At 43.5% G+C, this 19339-nt stretch overlaps 2 protein-coding genes across 3 annotated transcripts in view; one reads left to right on the forward strand and one right to left on the reverse strand.

The window, feature by feature from the left end:
• The window catches only part of PIK3R4 (phosphoinositide-3-kinase regulatory subunit 4), a 31142-nt gene extending 27830 nt beyond the window's left edge, over positions 1-3312 (forward strand). For both annotated transcript variants that reach the window (XM_081882913.1, XM_081882912.1), the window contains exons 17-20: positions 71-171; positions 1423-1511; positions 1948-2056; positions 2698-3312. In XM_081882913.1, coding sequence (XP_081739039.1) covers positions 71-171; positions 1423-1511; positions 1948-2056; positions 2698-2868 — 470 coding nt within the window. In that variant the 3' untranslated portion in view covers positions 2869-3312. The remainder of the gene's footprint in view (positions 1-70; positions 172-1422; positions 1512-1947; positions 2057-2697) is intronic.
• A 3463-nt stretch (positions 3313-6775) lies between these two features.
• LOC309353560 (collagen alpha-6(VI) chain-like) overlaps positions 6776-19339 on the reverse strand; it is a 74433-nt gene continuing 61869 nt past the window's right edge. Inside the window, exons 32-38 of the mRNA XM_081882898.1 lie at positions 18049-18085; positions 15064-15557; positions 12724-12820; positions 11950-12621; positions 9596-9686; positions 8956-9082; positions 6776-7764 (exon numbers count right to left, since the gene is read on the reverse strand). Coding sequence (XP_081739024.1) covers positions 7750-7764; positions 8956-9082; positions 9596-9686; positions 11950-12621; positions 12724-12820; positions 15064-15557; positions 18049-18085 — 1533 coding nt within the window. The 3' untranslated portion in view covers positions 6776-7749. The remainder of the gene's footprint in view (positions 7765-8955; positions 9083-9595; positions 9687-11949; positions 12622-12723; positions 12821-15063; positions 15558-18048; positions 18086-19339) is intronic.

Genomic DNA, 19339 nt, shown 5'->3' on the forward strand with positions numbered 1-19339 from the left:
CCCTAAGATGTAAGTCTGCCCCCATTCCTGCACTTTTGGTTTATAACCGTTGTCCATGGCTTTTCCGTAGCTGTTCAAGGCAATAATGAAGTCTCCATGTGGGATATGGAAACAGGCGACAGACGCTTCACGTTATGGGCCAGCAATGCCCCACCTCTTTCAGAACATCAGGTTTGGCTTTGTGATTGTAAAGTTTTGAGCAGAATAAAGCAGGCCTATGTAGTTTTTAGTCCTTTGGTGGATATTAAATGTCCATCATGCCAAAGTTTTATGTTTTCAGTTGAGAAGAGATGCATTATCTATACTGGGTTAGGCAAAATACATTTTGCCAATTCTGAAAGTGTTTCCTGTGTACTTCCGTGTGCAATTCAAAGCACTGATGTTAACTTATAAAGCCCTGTGTAGCTTGGGGCAAGTGTATTAAGCCCAGATAGTGGTACCAAACAAAACGATGTAAGCTTTCAGTTTCTCAGAACTCTTTATTAGGCTAGATAATACACAAAGCAGAAGTTGGGAAGATGATGCAGAGGGGATTAAAAAAAATAACCTTAAGGTTTGCATTCAGACTCGGTCTGAAGATTTAGATTACAGACTAAATCATTTCGATTGCAGGCACTGAATTACACATAGATTCTTGGATGAAGAGGCAGTTGCTGAGCCCCATATCTAAACATAAAAGCCTGGCTATCACTTTGACCCGTCTCTCTTTTAACCCCTATTTGCTTACTTTAGACTTGCCATATGTCCCGAATTTCCCGGATGTATCTGGAATACTGCAGTCGCAAGCAGTGTCCGAGGGGAAATCAGCTAAATATATGGGGAAATCCTGACATATGGCAGCAACCCTAGCTTACTTGGAAGTAAGTACCGCTGTCCTCATTGGGGCTTACTCTTGAGAAAGTGTGCATAAGATTGCAACCATTCAAACCTATTACACGTCTACTCAGGTGTAAGACCTATGGGGACCAATGGGACTTACATACTTGTGAATAAGTGCAGGGTTGCAGCCTTAGTGTTTTTATCTACTACTGTTTGAATATTTTTCTTCTGCTAAATGCTCAACAGCTGTTTTTATTCTCCTCATATTGTTTTCTATCCTGAAATTTCAATTTATTTCATAACTTGTAAATTGTCTTTGGTATTAAGTAAACAATCAAATGTAAATGTGTGGATACAAAATTTAAAATGATTAATTAAAAAAATGATTAATTAAAATGATTAATTAAAAAAAAGCAAACAAAAAAACCAATTGTTTATAGTTGTAATTTGAAGTTCAATGTCTTTCACTAGAAGCTACAGCTATGTGAAGGTGTTCAGGATTAGTGCCTTAATGACATGATTGTTAATTAAGATAACTCGATTTTTAAAAGTTAATATATTTTAACACCTGTTGAAAATAACCCCTATTTTCCCACCCTTTAGCCTTCACCTCATAGCGTTCATGGAATATACTGCAGCCCAGCAGATGGAAATCCTATATTACTGACAGCAGGTTCAGACATGAAGATAAGGTAAAATCTAATAAATGATGATATCTCACCACCACAGAAACTAGAGTTTCCTTTTCTGCATAAAAGTCCCGTATGAAGTAAAAAAAAACACCCAATCTTGTGAGGTTCATAATTTCTTTGACTAACATATTGATTTGAACCTACCAGATTTAGTGTGTGTTCAACCTTTCTGTAGATGGGACATAAACTTCTCACTTTTGTGTAAACCTGCTTAACACCAAACTGTAAGGCTTTGAAATAGAAATATACCCCCAAGTACCTTATAGAATAAAATTTTCCAGAAACGTTGAGATCTAGCCACTAGCCACCTGATGTCAGGCTAGACAGGCCTGTCATGTGACCCCATACTGCTCTCCTTATGATAGCTGCAATGCTGTTTTAAAGGCTGGAAGGATTCTAGTCAAAGATTTTATATTGTCGCCTTTGTTCTTTGCAGGTTCTGGGATTTAGCATACCCTGAGAGGTCCTACATTGTTGCTGGAAGTTCAAGCAGCCCATCTGTGTCTTATTATAGGAAGATCATTGAAGGCACAGAAGTTGTTCAGGTATAGTTGCTCGCAGGTCTCATTCCCAGACCTGGGAAAGTGGGAATTGTTCCACTGTCACTGCAGGCAGTAGCTATCTGTGAGCACATTCATATTCCGCATAGCAAACTCAACAGCTCTGGATTCACTGTCAGTTTTGCATGTAACAAAATAGTGTATCCAATATGCACTTGTTGGGCTTAAAACAGGAAAGCACCTTTCAGGGATGTGAGTGGTGCTCTGGGTTAAACCACGGAGCCTAGGACTTGCCGATCAGAAGGTCGGCGGTTCGAATCCCCACTATGGGGTGAGCTCCCGTTGCTCAGCCCCTGCTCCTGCCAACCTAGCAGTTCGAAAGCACGTCAAAGTGCAAGTAGATAAATAGGTACCGCTCCGGTGGTAAGGTAAACGGCGTTTCCATGCACTGCTCTGGTTCGCCAGAAGCGGCTTAGTCATGCTGGCCACATGACCCGGAAGCTGTATGCCAGCTCCCTTGGCCAATAAAGCTAGATGAGCACCACAACCCCAGAGTCATCCGCGACTGGACCTATTGGTCAGGGGTCCCTTTCAATAAAACAGTTAAATACAACACAAAAGAAGGAAAGCACCTGAAACCGAAAGGATTTAGTCATCAACGTTTCATCATTTCCCCTTTTCAACAGGAAATTCAAAACAAGCAGAAGGTGGGTCCCACGGATGAAACCCCTCGAAGGGGTCCCGAGTCTTTACCAGTTGGGCACCATGACATTATCACAGACATTGCTACTTTTCAGACAACTCAAGGATTTATAGTTACCGCTTCACGAGATGGCATTGTCAAAGTGTGGAAGTAAAAGTTGCACTGACCTATAGGAACTGTAAATACAGGTAATAAAGAGAAACAGGATGGGATTGAGTCTCTTTTGAAGAATTGCCTCGAGAACATAAAATGATGGATTGGAAAGCTCATGACGGTGAGCAGTGGTCCTTTCAGAACCTGCCATTGTATTAAAGCAGAGTGACTCATGCAGCGTTTTTTCTGAAACAACCAAGCAAATGCAGTTTAAAATGAAGGCATCACGCTTAACTTCTGACCATGTTATTCTTTGGAAGTCTAAAAGATGGTTTATTATCACATGAAGAAATCTGTTACATCAACAATATTTATGTAAACTGACTTTGTTTTTTTATTTACTTGAGCGAATGAGAAAGAACGATAAAATGGTTGCACTTTTGTTCATGTATATTCAAATCCCTGTATACCTAATAATGAAAAAATAAAGAGAGTTTGGATCATTCCTGTGTGCCAAAGCTGTGTGACAGACTGCACAAGCAGCATCCTCTGTGAAACATTCATTCACAATATACCAGCCCTAGTATATTTTAAATCCCATGTACTCCTCACAATTGCACCCCATTAAAAAATAATAATAGATGCAAACCTAGTCTTCTACATTTCCCCCTATGCTTCAGCCCAAATTGTACACACGTAGCCCCATAGCTGAGGCACACACCGCGTTGATAGTACAGTACAGTAATCAGCAGGATCCGTGTGGTTTCTGTCTACAAACATTATAATGTGGCATAGAAATCCAACCCACATAAAAAGTGACCTGCTAAGGCACAATAATGTTTAAAGTATCAGGATGTTTATCAGCTGGAGGATGTGGGATTGAGGGGTGGAGGGTGTCCAATAAAACTTTCGGATGAGTTGGGTGAGCTGGAACGGTTGGGCCGTTTGAAGCAAAAAAAATCTTTGGGTGAATATCTTTGGAATTAAACGTCCTCCTTCCGCTCAACCTTCTTTTTTTTTACGCTTCAGAATGATACAGTGATTTATTTGGTTTATTTAAGGGATTTTTACTCATCCTGTAGTTTAAAAATAATTCCAAGGTGGAGCCCTTAAGCAAATACATCCCAGTTTGACATGTTAACAGATGTACGTGTTTAAATTTCACATCTAATAAAATCATGTAGAATGGTGGGGAGGGAGGAGGCCCTGGGGAATGTTTATAGCCACATCGTCTTGTTTAAATTCCAGAATTAGTGGTTTTTTTTTATAAAAAAAAAGACAATAAATCCACTTGTTTGGCAATTGTTTTTAATATCCATGGTGCAGAACTGATTTCTCTCTAAAGCTGAAGCAACTATTCTAAGCAGCGCTTTTTCCCCCCAAGGGGAGAAAACAACTTAGTTCTAACCTCAGTATTAAGACATCTGATCACGTTAAGAGCCAGTGTGGTGTAGTGGTTAAGAGCGGTAGTCTCGTAATCTGGGGAACCGGGTTCGCGTCTCCGCTCCTCCACATGCAGCTGCTGGGTGACCTTGGGCTAGTCACACTTCTTTGAAGTCTCTCAGCCCCACTCACCTCACAGAGTGTTTGTTGTGGGGGAGGAAGGGAAAGGAGATTGTTAGTCGCTTTGAGACTCCTTAAAGGGAGTGAAAGGCGGGATACCAAATCCAAACTCCTCAAGTGTGAATGAAAGAATGCCTGAAAATGTGTTGCTGCAACCGAGGGATGGGAAACCCTCTTTACACGGCCCTTGAGTTTTTCTGCTTCACTGGAATATGCCCTTGAGATCCGATAATGCTTCTTGCATTAATGGGAAGGTAGGTGAGAGTCTGGGAATGCGAAGAAATGAGCCTAGTGTAGAAAGGTAAGATTCACTTCTGTAGCTCCGCCCACTTTTGTCTCTGGCTCCGCCCACCACTGCCACGTAGGGGCCTCCCCTGGAAGTGAGATGTGACCTTTGGGCTGACCAATGTTCTCCAGATCTGGAGAGCAGGATTCTGAGGCTATGTCACCTGATGTCAATTTTGTTTCTACCCTCCAACATTTATCCGATGAATATAGGGATGTCCTATTCCATAATTATAATAATTTTATTATTTATTCACCACCCATCTGACTGGGTTGCCCCAGCCATTCTGAGCGGCTTCCAACATATAAAAGCATAATAAAACATTTTAAAACTTCCCTATACAGGGAAACTACCATCAGATGTCTTCTAAAGGTTGTATCCTTTATCTCCTTGGTTCAGGGGGCCACATAACTCCATACTCTCCAACATTTCTCTGATGAAAATAGGGATGTCCAAAGGATGTATAAGTAATAAATGATAATGATGCTGTGTAAAGGTAAAGGGACCCCTGACCATTAGGTCCAGTCGTGACCGACTCTGGGGTTGTGGTGCTCATCTCGCTTTACTGGCCGAGGGAGCCGGCTTACAGCTTCCGGGTCATGTGGCCAGCAAGACTAAGCCGCTTCTGGCGAACCAGAGCAGCACACGGAAACACTGTTTACCTTCCTGCCGGAGTGGTACCTATTTATCTACTTGCACTTTGACGTGCTTTTGAACGGCTAGGTTGGCAGGAGCAGGGACTGAGCAACGGGAGCTTGCCCTGTCGCGGGGATTCGAACTGCCGACCTTCTGATCGGCAAGTCCTAAGATGTGATGATGCTTTGTACACCCCCTTAAATGCCCCATTGGAATGACACCATGCCATGCCACAGTGGCACACCAGAAGTGCTGGAGGAGGGGAAGATGGTACCCCTCCTGGCCAGTGGCAGCTGCGATTGGACTACTGCAATATGTTCTGTGTGAGGCTACCTTTGAAGGTGACCCGGAAACTACAACTAATTCAGAATGTGGCAACTAGACTGGTCACTGGAAACAGCTGCAGAGACCATATAACACCAGTCCTGAAAGACCTACATTGGCTCCCAGTACTGAGCACAATTCCAAGTGTTGGTGCTGACCTTTAAAGCCCTAAATGTCCTCGGCCCAGTATACTTGAAGGAGCGTCTCCACCCCCATCGTTCAGCGAGGTCCAGCGCCAAGGGCCTTCTGACGGTTTCCTCCCTGGGAGAAGTGAGGTGACATGGACCCAGGCAGAGGGCCTTTTCGGTAGTGGCACCCGCCCTGTGGAACACCCTACCATCAGATGTCAAGGAAATAAATAACAGACTTTTAGAAGACATCTGAAGGCAGCCCAGTTTAGGGAAGTTTTTAATGTTTGATCGTGTTTTTAATATTGTATCGGGAGCCGCCCAGAGTGGCTGGGGAAACCCAGCCAGTTGAGTGGGGTATAAATAATAAAATTATTATTATTATTATTATTATTATTATTATTATTATTATTATTATTTCCCTTGACAGTACTTCTGGGGAAATAGCACATCATGAGACTGAGAAATCTGGAGGCCCACTGGCCTGGTCATTGTTGCAGCTCCATTACCACGCATGGAAACAGAGCAATTAAATTTAACGAAGGGTTTATCCTTTCAAATAAACCCTGCTGCCCATGAATATCTCCTCCTGATTTGTCTTCCTTTCACCATCCCCTGCCCCCTTTCAGCCCAATTTCCAAAAGGTCGCCTTTGCCCCCTTCCCCAACCGCCCAAGTCCACTGTCACAAAATATGGCATTGGCAGTAGTGAGAAAAAAATTCCATTTATGGTGTTCTCTTATTTCGGGGTGGGGGAAGCTATGGTCCTTCAGACAATGCAGTTTGTATTGGCACAGAGGGTTCCTGTGTTGATCCCAATGAATTGCAAGAAGAGCTTCTCTTTGTATTTGAGTTGTGTTTTATTTCTTTTAAAACAAGATAATAGATACGTGTTATCACACAGCACCATGAGGAACACTCATCCTATTACAAAGCCATCTAGAAGTACTTTCTGTTGCCGGTAGTTCGAACTATCAAGCTGTCCCTTCTTATAGGACTGAAGACACAGAAGTGGCTCAGGTACACGAAGCATAATTTCACCCGTTTTGATTCCGAGATCAACTTTATTTGCACACATTCTTGCATCGATTTGTAGCCCCTTTATAATCCACAACCACTGAGCTATCTGGGATAGAGCGAAAGAGGCATCCCTGATGGGGGACAAGGTTTCAGTGTGCTGACTCAGCCCATTTGACACTTGCACGGCATGCGTTTCCCGTTACCTCAAGTCCAAAGTGCAGAATAGAAATGAGCGTCACAGTGAAATGAGTAAATCCTCGCACAACATCATATCATCCCATGTACAAAATTAGCACAAAATTAAAGAATCTGCCGTACAAAAAAACAACCTTCCACCGCTATTGCATTACAACATCAGATTGGCATTCTTTTTTTGGCTGGACTGTCATCAGAGAGCACAGCTATCCAAGGACACTAACAAACACAATTAGGAAACAAAACAAACTTTTAAGAAGAGTTATTAAAAATTGTTCAGGTCTGAGCAAGTGGGAACAAGGGAACTATCACTGATGATGTCATAGCTAAGAGACACTTGCAAGTATGGACATATTCCATATAGCAAACTCAACAGTGCTGGATAGGTTAGCAAGTTCCCAACTACAAAATACAGCACATCAGTTTGTGCGTTGATTAGGCTAAAAGCCAGAAAACCTCTGGAAACAACAAAGGAATTGTGGCTTCTACGCTCCATAATTTTCACTCTTCTAAAGGAAATTAAAAACAAGCAGGAGGTGGAGTCACAGATGAAAACCTTCTAATGTACAGGAAAACATACTTCATTCTTCAGCCTGTCTTGTCAGAACCATTACTTTGCACCCTCCCAAAATTGTCTTCAATTTGTCTTTGTTTTTAATAGAGATTTGTTTCCAGTTTCTGAACAAATGAATCAATGAGCAAAGTCATTAGCAACGACGACGGCAATAGAAATGGGAGTGCAGTACTTCACAAGTTGCTGCAGAGGCATAATTTCCAACCCAAACACGTTGCTAATTTCCAGGTACCTGAAAAGGGAAAGAGAATAATGTTACCTGCTGAACGTTAGGGCATGATGCAGTCGATGCTCAGCAGATAAGCTCTCTACCCATGGAAATGTTTGTTGGAAATGTAAGGAAAAGGAAGGCACCTTCTATCATATGTGGTGGAACTGCAAAGTGATAAAGGAATTCTGGGAAATGATACGCAATCAATTTTTTAAAAAATTAAAATAAACTAGAAGCCTTTTTGTTAGGAATTGTAGGTGCAGAGATACCAAAAGAACTGAAAAGACTGTTTATGTACGCTACAACAGCTGCTGCAAGGATGCTTCTTGCCCAGGGTTGGAAAGAAAAGATACCTATTAGAGCGGACTGGGAGATGAAACTATTGGATTATGCAGAGATGGCAAGATTAACCAGGAAAATCAGAAACCAGGAGGATCAGAATTACAACAAGGAATGGGACAAATGCATATTGTATTTGAAAGACCATTGTAAACACCTGGACTCTTTGGCAGGCTTTACATAACTCTTGCAATGATACATAGATTTTGGATACAATGGAGGAGTGTAAATTAGATGGACTTATAATATGCAGTTAAAACAAAAAAGTTATTTAAAGAACCCACGGAGGGGAGGTGTAAACTTTATTATTTGTAATCATACTACTTCGGTGAATGAATTTGTAAAAATCAAATAAAAATTATGTTCTCTACATAATAAGCTCTCTACACATGGAATAAAGGTAAAGGGACCCCTGACCATTAGGTCCAGTTGTGACTGACTCTAGGGTTGCAGCGCTCATCTCGCTTTATTGGCCGAGGGAGCCGGCGTACAGCTTCTGGGTCATGTGGCCAGAATGACTAAGCCGCTTCTGGTGAACCAAAGCAGCGCACAGAAGCACCGTTTACCTTCCCGCCGGAGCGGTACCTATTTATCTACTTGCACTTTGACATGCTTTCGAACTGCTAGGTTGGCAGGAGCTGGGACCGAGCAACGGGAGCTCACGCCGTCACAGGGATTCGAACCGCCGACCTTCCGATTGGCAAGTCCTAGGCTCTGTGGTTTAACCCACAGCGCCACCTGCGTCCCTGACACATGAAATGGGGGCTGACAAAAAGGGCAAGTCATCAGTCAATGCTACATGGAACGGCAAGAATCATTCTATTTATTTTGTCTTTTTAAAGCATCTTTATGGGACAAAGAAAGTCTACTTACAATGATCTGCTGTCCACTGCTGAAGGGATTTCCAGGGGTTACGAAATCATATGGTGTGGGGTCCCGAAAAGCAGATTCGGCATCTAGAAGCATAGCTCCATTTGACATAGTGTTGTCAACAGCAAAACTAAGTATGCAACAACAAAACAGAGTCTGGGATCAATGTGTGTGCAAAGGTTCTAATGTAATGCAGAGGCTTAGCACAGAATTGCTTTGAAGTAAAGCTACTCTTTCCCCGTCCCCATCCAACATTTTACTAGCGGCCAATTGTTATATCCCCCTTCTTTTTCGATGGAGTACACAGGGTAAGGTGCTGACAGGTGCAGGATCAGAGCTGTTGCATGAGAGCTCCCCAAGCCTTGCAGAACAGCTGCCAGTGCTACTATATTGATGCTTCTCTGTTTCTCCAGTGCAACTGGCAAGAGATGGCAATGTGGAGAGTGGCCATTTCAGTAGCAAAACCAACAGCCACGATCAGCCATTGTTTCCTGGAGTAACAATTGCACAAAGCAAATGTGATCTTATGCGAGTCAGACTTGCTACTCATTTAGACTTAGTTGAAGGCACATAAGAGTGTAGGTCATGGCTATACGAGTGGATATATATCAAAGTGGAAAATAATGTCTGGAAACAAACTCACATGCGTTTGGGTGGACCGTACAGAGGCCTTTGTTCGCTAATGCTTGTACATCTTCTCTTGAGCTGTGCTTGTGGATACTTGTTCATTTCGCCTGTCAAGACATATGGCACAATAGGTGGGAAATAATAAGCAGAGCTAGGATGTGAGCAATGAACTGCAGTCCTTTTCACACAAACACTTAGCAAACAAGGTTGGGCGAAGTCTTCCATCCTCTGTGTTAAGTTGTGGGTGAACATATCAGATGACACAAACAGCTCTTGTTTATTCACAGGTCAGAACAGAACTGAACTGAAAGGTTCAGCCAGCCTGTTTATATAGAGCCCCACTACAACACAACAGTAACCACTTTCTGTAACTATCCAATCACTGAACGTCATTTTCAACCCCTTATTTGCATATGTGGACCTGAGTGAAAACTATCTACAGTATCCCCCTGCTGGCCCAGGGTGAAAACCTCAGTACATAACACCCTGCCAAAGGAAGCAGCAAACCGTCCAAATTTTTGAGACATCTGTGCACACTTTCTGCCACACCCCCACCCGGTTTGTGTACTCTTTTTGCATCCCCCCACTCAATTCGTGCCCTCTTTCTCCCACCAACCCATCCCAATCTTTGCGCCCCAGCTGCCACCTCCCACCACAGCCTTCCCTTTACCGGCTCCTCCTCCTCCTCTGCCACCGCCACAGCTAGGCCTTGGCCTACTCGCTGCCTATTTTTGCGGCCTACTCGGCCTCACCACAGGCACCAGAAGTGGTACGTCTGCTTCCAGAAGTGTTCTCCTAGATGCGCTGCACCTGCTTCCGGGAATATGGCGGTGGTGGTTGGCCAGAACGGCAGTGGAGTCTATGGCGGAGGCTGTCCCGGAGGAGGAAGAAGAGACGAAGGGGCAGAAGCGAGACATCACAGACTTCAAACAGAACCTGCGGCAGCTTCTGCAAATCCATGATGTCCTGCTTAATTCGGGACAGCTAAGTTGTGTGAAGCAGACTTCATTGTTGCAGGGACACCTGCTCAGCCCGTGCTCAGACATAAGCATATTTTTGTACTGGCTTATCTCACTGAGCGTAAAGGGACGCGGGTGGCACTGTGGGTTAAACCACAGAGCCTAGGACTTGCCGATCAGAAGGTCGGTGGTTCGAATCCCCGTGACGTGGTGAGCTCCTGTTGCTCAGTCCCTGCTCCTGCCAACCTAGCAGTTCGAAAGCACGTCAAAGTGAAAGCAGATAAATAGGTACCGCTCCGGCGGGAAGGTAAACGGCTTTTCCGTGTGCAGCTCTGGTTCGCCAGAAGCGGCTTAGTCATGCTGGCCACATGACCCGTAAGCTATATGCCGGCTCCCATGGCCAGTAAAGCGAGATGAGCGCCACAACCCCAGAGTCGGTCACGACTGGACCTAATGGTCAGGGGTCCCTTTAACTTTATCTCACTGAGTACTATTGGCTCCAAAAGGCAGTGATTCTCCAAGTACTGTACACATTTTCCCTGGCAATTGCCGCCTGAGATCCTTAATGGAGATCCTTTCAATGGAGATGAAAGAGTCTGAATATTCTATATGCAAAGCATGTTCTGTACCACTAACTGCTATGTCTAACCGTAATAATATTCCAAATGATTACACAGCATCTGGAACCAAAATGAAATGAACCATCTGTTGGGGACATGCACAATTGCTTTTCCTTTGGCATTGTAAAATGCTCACAAAGCTGGGGGCATGCAACAGACTGTGTAATCTATAATGTGTTTTGATCACAGGCTTCCCAAAATTTGGCAAGCACAATCTCGAGGCCTGCCAAACTCGAGCTAGCCTGTGACCTAGAGATACTTTATATTTCTCCTTTTCACTGTCATTCTGGTGCAGGATGGGAGGAAACTAGTTCAAACATTAGGGGCTTTAAATTTAGCTCTTATTTTTAAAAAATAAAAACGGGCTCATTCACTGAAGGGTTCCGTGGACAGCACAGCTCTGACTCCACTGGGAGTGGCAGAAATGCTGTTGGCAAACTTTGAAAGTCCCCCGTTCAGCATTGTTTGGCCCGGGAATCATATTCAGACAAACCATTCAGGCTGTAACAACCATAAATAATAGATGTTGTCACTATGAAAGCTTACTTTAGCCCAAAGGTCTGAACAGCCAACTACAATTCAACAACAGATCACTCATTCGCCCAATATTCAATTACACAATTTTTATTTCTAAGAATGTATGATTCTTCCAGATGCCTCAGTAAACACTAGGAATAAATGCTGGACTGAATTGGTTCCTTGTCATCTGGAAGCAGTTAGGGGATTCCCTTGTAAACACAACACTCTCTCTCTCTCTATAAAGCAAAGTCAGCGACAGTAGAACGACTTACTCTTAAGGAGGCGTAGAAATGGCTTAAGCAACTTCACTGCATATCCAAGTTCAGCCTTGTGAATTCGTCCAAGCTGCACCACGTGATGTTCCAGGGGCAGGCTTGCTAGTTCTTCAATTTCCATGTCGTCATATTCATCTCCTAATGAAAGCACAAAGAGCGCGTAGCCCAGGCACTTGGCTCTCAGAGCTGCATCCCTCAGCACATCCTTGTCCCATCGACTTGTTTCTCCAACAGAAAGAACAAAGATAGCCTTGTATTTTCTCTGGTTGGGTGCCTCAGAAAAGATGTTGCTAATGGTCCACTGTATGGCATGGCCAACAGCAGCCGCTCCATTTAGCTGCTTGATAGACTCCTCGATGTGTCTCTTCATTCGTAGTTTACTGCCGTAAGTCAAAAAGTCAAACTCGATCTCTACTGGGTTCCTCTGGGTTCGGGGCCTGAATTCTGGTGGAGCATGACTCAGCACAGCCACCCTGTCCCCTGTCAAAGAGGTCTCTGGTTCAGCAGAGATGTCAAAGCTGTCGAGCGCTGCGCTTAGAAAATCTTTCAGTTTCTGAAATTCCACCGGGCTTATTTTCCTTGAATTTTCCAAAATGAAAGCGGCGTCCACATAGCCCCGAGCACGGGGAGTTTCAGCGCGGAAGCAATTGCTATCTGGTTTGCATTTGTCTGGAAATGGAAACACAGTCGTTTTAATCATACAATATGTGCAGGGAGAAGAGAAACTGGGAATGGAAGTCTGGTTCGCATGCTGTTTTCATGTGCTCTCACCATAGCAAAGTACACACGACTGAAGTCTTTGTAAGGCCGGAGTATAATCTCTCCCAGGTTGAGTATTGATAACTTGAAACAGTCTTGTGTCATCTATCTGAAAGAATAAAAGATTTAAATAGATGTATAACTTATCAACAAAGGTTCGTATAGTTAAAGCTATGGTTTTCCCAGTAGTGATGTATGGAAGTGAGAGCTGGACCATAAAGAAGGGTGATTGCCGAAGAATTGATGCTTTTGAATTATGGTGCTGGAGGAGACTCTTGAGAGTCCCATGGACTGCAAGAAGATCAAACCTCTCCATTTTGAAGGAAATCAGCCCTGAGTGCTCACTGGAAGGACAGATTGTGAAGCTGAGGCTCCAGTACTTTGGCCACCTCATGAGAAGAGAAGACTCCCTGGAGAAGACCCTGATGCTGGGAAAGATTGAGGGCACAAGGAGAAGGGGGTGACAGAGGACAAGATGGTTGGATAGTGTTTTCGAGGATACCAGCATGAGTTTGACCAAACTGCGGGAGGCAGTGGAGGACAGAGGTGCCTGGCGTTCTCTGGTCCATGGGGTCACGAAGAATCGGACACGACTAAACGACTAAACAACAACAACAACAACAACAATAACTTATCAGGCAGATGGTGAGAGTTGTGACCCTGTCCACATCAGTCCCTCTTTCTCACCCATGCTTCCCAGAAAGCTCCCATGAAGATGAAACTGCCAGTTTGCATTTCTTAGTGCAGAAAGTATTGATCTGATGTGTAGAGATCTTTCCTATTCTAAATAATTCAAGACGGTTCTGGAAGCTTCTCTGCGTGAAAGAAACAAGCAGAAGGTCATGATATTTGGGTTAGTCCTTCTGGGAAGCTGAGAACAGCTGGCTTAAACTGGTTCTCTTATCTCTTCTGTCAAGGTCATGCTGACTATAATAATAAGGCCAGAAAGAGCCTGGGTTTCACTTTCTCTTTCTATCTCTCTTCCTTCTGGTGTGGTGTTCTGTACATAGTACAGCGGTACCTCGGGTTAAGTACTTAATTCGTTCCAGAGGTCCGTTCTTAACCTGAAACTGTTCTTAACCTGAAGCACCACTTTAGCTAATGGGGCCTCCTGCTGCCACTGTGCTGCCGGAGCATGATTTCTGTTCTTATCCTGAAGCAAAGTTCTCAACCTGAAGCACTATTACTGGGTTAGCGGAGTCTGTAACCTGAAGCGTATGTAGCCTGAAGCGTATGTAACCCTAGGTACCACTGTATGTTTAGTGTTAAGTTTTAACCGTATTATAAGTTAAGGTAAGTTTAACTTAAGTGTACTGTAACTGGTTTTCTTATGGACAGTGCCAGTCCTGAATATATTGGATTTGTGACCATTATGCTCTTTTGCCTTCAGAACCAGTAAAGCTCTACTGGAATGAAATACAATTGCCTCTGGTCTATTTTGAGGGAATCCTGCAATGTGTTTAAGTTTTTACTCTGCTAACTATACACTGGAATCTACTCTCGGTCAATATTGAGTAGAATTCAACGACAGTAACGTCATGATGATATCCTCTCATGGGCTTATTGGATGGTACAGGTAGCTGAGAAACATGCCAGTGCAGCCCTTTTAAACCCCAGCATTCTCCCAAGAAATTTCACAGAGATTTTCTCACACCAGTAAAAGAGCGACAAAACAAACGGACGCTTGTATGGAGGTGCCAGGTGGGGAGTTTTACAAAAACAAAGGGCGACTTTCAGCGCAGCACTCATTGCAAACAGTCCAACATGTAAAACTCCCTCGATGTTTAAAAGGTCCAATGAGCAGTGAAGCCCTTGAGACAGTTCCGAAGGGAATGTAAATTGTTTTTATATGCAACAACAGCAGCAAGAATATTATTGGCACAAAAATGGAAGCAAGAAGAATTACCGACGAAAGAAGAATGGAGGATGAAATTAATGGACTATGCAGAACTAGATAAACTAACAGGAAGGATTTGTAATGGGTGGGACCAGAAATTCAGGGAAGACTGGAGTAAATTTACAGATTATATGAAAAGTATTTGTGATGATCAGACGACGTTTGTAGGTTTGCAAGAAGTTTTGTGAGGAGAATTATTGGAACTATTGCAAAAATGGACTAAGGGGAGGATGGTTAGTTAAGATAATTAAAGGCAATATGAACTTAAGAAATGCATAAAAAGCGGTTAAAACGGTGGATCATCAGAGGCGCTGATGGAAGTCCAAAAAAAAATATTGTATAAGTGGCGAAGTTTTGTGGTATGTTTTATAATTTATATTTTACAACTAATAAAAATTATATATATAAAAGAGACAGTTCTGAATGCAAGGAAGAAAAGGGCAATAGTTTCTTACCGCAAAAGCACGATTGATGCTAGGGATAGTTTTAAAAGCAATGACCGCTGGGTGGATGTCAAAGGCGCTGAACTCCAGGACTGCGGTGCTGAGAGAATCTCCATTGTCAGATGGGCCGTTGCTGAAGAAGACAGCAACTTTTCTCACGTTAGCACCTGGGAGAGTTCTCTTGAAAACATTCCTGGCCACAAACCTCATGGCTGCACCAGTGTCCCGTCTGATCGTTGACCTCTGGTAAGAAAGATTAGCTATTTCCTGCAGCAAACGTTGCTTGTTGTGGAAGTCTGAGAAGCGGATCAGATAGTGAGTATCGGAGTTGTAGCACACAACGGCGACTCTGGCTCCCACTGGGCAGTTGCTTTCCCTGATTTGGGTATTGTTCACAACTGCTATGACCATCTCTCTCATCTGCTCAAATATCTGGGGTGTAGTGTCTTGAGATACATCCAAGGCAAATACTAAGTCTGTCGGATATACCGGGCACTCCAATGTTCCTAGAATGCAAAATAAGGTATTGAGTAGCGTGTTAAAAATAATTTTGAAAGCAAAAAACGTATGCATTTTGGCTGAACGATGCCCTAAATGTTTGCATTGATGTAGGGCACCATCCAATCAAATCTCAAAACTTTTGAGAAACGCCATTTGTTTTAATGAGAGAGATGTAAGCAAGTGTTTGGCTGTTCTATTGAAATCATTAGGGATTAAAATAGGCTTAATTCAGCCTGGATCACACACTACGTACGTTTCCAAGCACAATTAAAAGTGTTGGTGCTGACCTTTAAAGCGCTAAACAGGAGCGTCTCCACCCCCATCGTTCAGCCTCGGAGGTTCAGCTCTGGCGGTTCCCTTACTGCGAGAAGTGAGGTTACAGGGAACCAGGCAGAGAGCCTTCTCGGTGGTGGCACCTGCCCTGTGGAATGCCCTCCCATCAGATGTCAAGGAAATAAGCAACTATCTGACTTTTAGAAGACATCTGAAGCCAGCCTTGTTTAGGGACATTTTTAGTGTTTGATGTTTTATTGTGTTGTTAATATTCTGTTGGGAGCCGCCCAGAGTGACTGGGGAAACCCAGCCAGATGGGCAGGGTATAAATAATAAATTATTATTATTTGTTATTATTACTACCTAAAAATGATAAGGGGTTAATTGTGCCACTGCAAATACTGCCATTCGGAGCAATGCTTATAAAGCACTGGTTAGGAAGTGGAGCAACAACAACAACAACTGGTGTGATACTCACCCATCCAACAAGCTAAACAGAAAGAGGAAAGAAAAAGATATGGTTCCAAATTAGATTCCCTTGAAAACTTTAAAAGAGAGAACAGCACAGTTATTAATAGCACACCTTCCCTAAACTGCCTCTATCAGGAGGGCTATGTATTTGGATAAAGACTCTCCTCCTGGAAGAGAAGGGAGTGGTTGTGGGCGGGAGCCCAAGCTCCGCCTCTAGCAGGGGGCGTTAGCCTTGCTATGGACCTTAGGTTGGTCGCCCTGGTTGTCCGGGGGGCCTGGTAGGAATTTTTCCATTTGGCATTAGGCTTTTTGGTTTTTTTGCCTACCTTGTAGCAATCGTCACAACGTTCGTGGTATTGGTGGGTAGGTTAGGCATTGGAATAATGTGTTGTGGTGTCGAAGGGCTAGGTGTGGCCATCGCCTATGCCTTCAATTTTGGGTATTCCGTTAAAGGAATCTGGCGGTCGTGTATTCTGTCCGATGCCTGCTTGGCGGGAGGCCATGGCACGACCCTCGGTGACATCAGGGGAGAGCCTATAGTTGGATTAGCATCAACAGGCTCCACCTACTGGTGAATAAACCCCCCTTGTTTCAGACTCACCCCTCCCTGAGGGGGTGGAGTCAGCTGACGTAATCCAATGCTTAAGCCAATACCTTTTCACTTGCTGTAATCAATAAAGTTGCAGACTTTTCTTGCCCATTAACCTTATATCACGTGTCCTTGTGTATTCATTCCACTTTGGGGGGATCGGGTCCTCGAACCACAATAAGGTTAATTTAAATCATAAAATAAATTAATCCTTAATTTCCAACAATAGGTAAAGATTGCAGAATAGAAATATACAGGGGAAATTATAATCCAAAACAACAAATAGATACAATTATTAAATTAACGTTCACTTGCTTTTATGTGATGATCAGAGTCCGCCCCCTGCCAACTTTCAAACATCAAATTGTATCCCATGGTATAAAAAAGGGGATCTTTGGTGGGCAGTCTCAAATCTACACCACAAAACTGTATATTGGGGCTGGCAATTGATTTACATACTATGGAGCTTTATGTAGTGCCAAAGGCCCAAGAGAATCTCTCAGGATCCCACCTTCCCAGATCTAACCCTGCCACGCTACTGCCAATCAGCCCACCCTGGACTAGATGGTTTTGGCTGCCCAGGAAGTCATGTGGTATAAGCTCTTTTGAACAGGAATGACTTGCATGCGCCATGACTGCCTGGGATATCATAGCTCAACATGAGACTGCATCATGCCAACGCTAGCCTTAAGGAAATCAGCCCTGAGTGCTCACTGGAAGGACAGATCCTGAAGCTGAGGCTCCAATACTATGGCCACCTCACGAGAGAGAAGACTCCCTGGAAAAGACCCTGATGTTGGGAAAGATGGAGGGCACAAGGAGAAGGGGACGACGGAGGACGAGATGGTTGGACAATGTTCTCAAAGCTACCAAGTTTGACCAAACTGCGGGAGGCAGTGGAAGACAGGAGTGCCTGGCATGCTCTGGTCCATGGGGTCACGAAGAGTCGGACACGACTAAACGACTAAACAACGACAACAACGCTAGCCTGAGGATCCCCCTTTGTAAACTGTTAACTGAACCAACCAACCAACCAACCAACCAGGGTTTTCGGCCCCACTATTTATTATAATTGCAGGCAAGTGGTCAATATATTAACCGGGCTCTGTATAGGATGTTCTTCCTCCTTTCGGTATCAAAATTCAAAATCGGGCAGTACTTACGGCTGTGTTCACGGAGATACTCAGTGAGTTCACAAGGCTGGGGTGGGATGGGAATGAAAATGAAAAGAGATATGCTGTGAGCAGAAGAAATATCTGATTTCTAAGCAGGAAGGGCAAGTTGAGAGCCAATGTGTAATTATTAGGGTGTTGAATCAGGTCTCGGAAGACCCAAGTTTAAATCCCTCCCAGTAAGGATGCTCATTGCGTAAGCCCAAGGTAGCTATCATCACTCAGGCTATCGTATCTCATATATGTGGTGCTGCGATGCTGATAATGCCTATTTAAGGCACATTATGTGGGTGTGTCCTATGGAGTGTTCTTTCTGGTCGCAAATTGTATAAATTGTTTAGGCATGGCATTGAGAAAGTTGACAGAGAAAAGGTTTTTCTGCCTTTCTCACAACGCTAGAGCCAGTGCCGGATTTATGTATAAGCTAAACAAGCTATAGCTTAGGGCCCCACTCCCTTGGGGGCCCCCAAAAAAATGAAAGGAAAAAAACCTGGATGTATATTTCCAAAATATAAGATAAAAAACAAACAAATTTGATAAAATACATATTTTGTTATGCGCAAATGGCTTTAGATACCTATTAGGTCCATAAATTGCCATATAGCATATATTCAACACAGAAAACAGCGAAAAGGACAGCTGGACATATAAAGGGCCCCATTACCTTCAGTAGCTTAGGGCCTCATCAAACCTAAATCCAGCCAAGTTTTGGGAAATTCAAGGAAGCTGAATTTCCCAAAGGGAAGTTTTTAATATTTAATGCTGTATTGCTTTTAACACTCGATTGGGAGCCTCCCAGAGTGGCTGGGGAAACTCAGCCAGATGGGTGGGGTATAAATAAATTATTATTATCATCATCATCATGGAAGATTCAGGACAGATAAACGAAGGCCTTTCTTCACACAGCTAACCTATTGGAGTCACTCCTATTACAGAAAGTGAGGGGCATCAACTTGAATAGATTTAAAAGAGATTAGACAAATTCACGGAGGATAAGGCTCTCATAGCTACTTAACCACGATGGCTGACCAGCTGGACTAAATGAGCCATTGGCCTGATCCAGCAGGCTCTTAATTAATGTTCTCAATTATTGCTCACGTTATCTTTATTTTGGAATAGTCTTTACTATTTGTGCATGTTTCTTGACTTTGAAATCATATCCCTGTGGTGTGGGGAGTGACAGGTGAGCAACAAAAGAGGATCCTGCAATCCCTTATGGTTGCAAAGAGACCTACATTTCAAGGCTGGAAGGGGGAAACACCCAAACGTCATAAATACTGCA

This window comes from Podarcis melisellensis, assembly GCF_964234715.1.
Source record: "Podarcis melisellensis genome assembly, chromosome: 12".
Lineage (NCBI taxonomy): Eukaryota > Metazoa > Chordata > Lepidosauria > Squamata > Lacertidae > Podarcis > Podarcis melisellensis.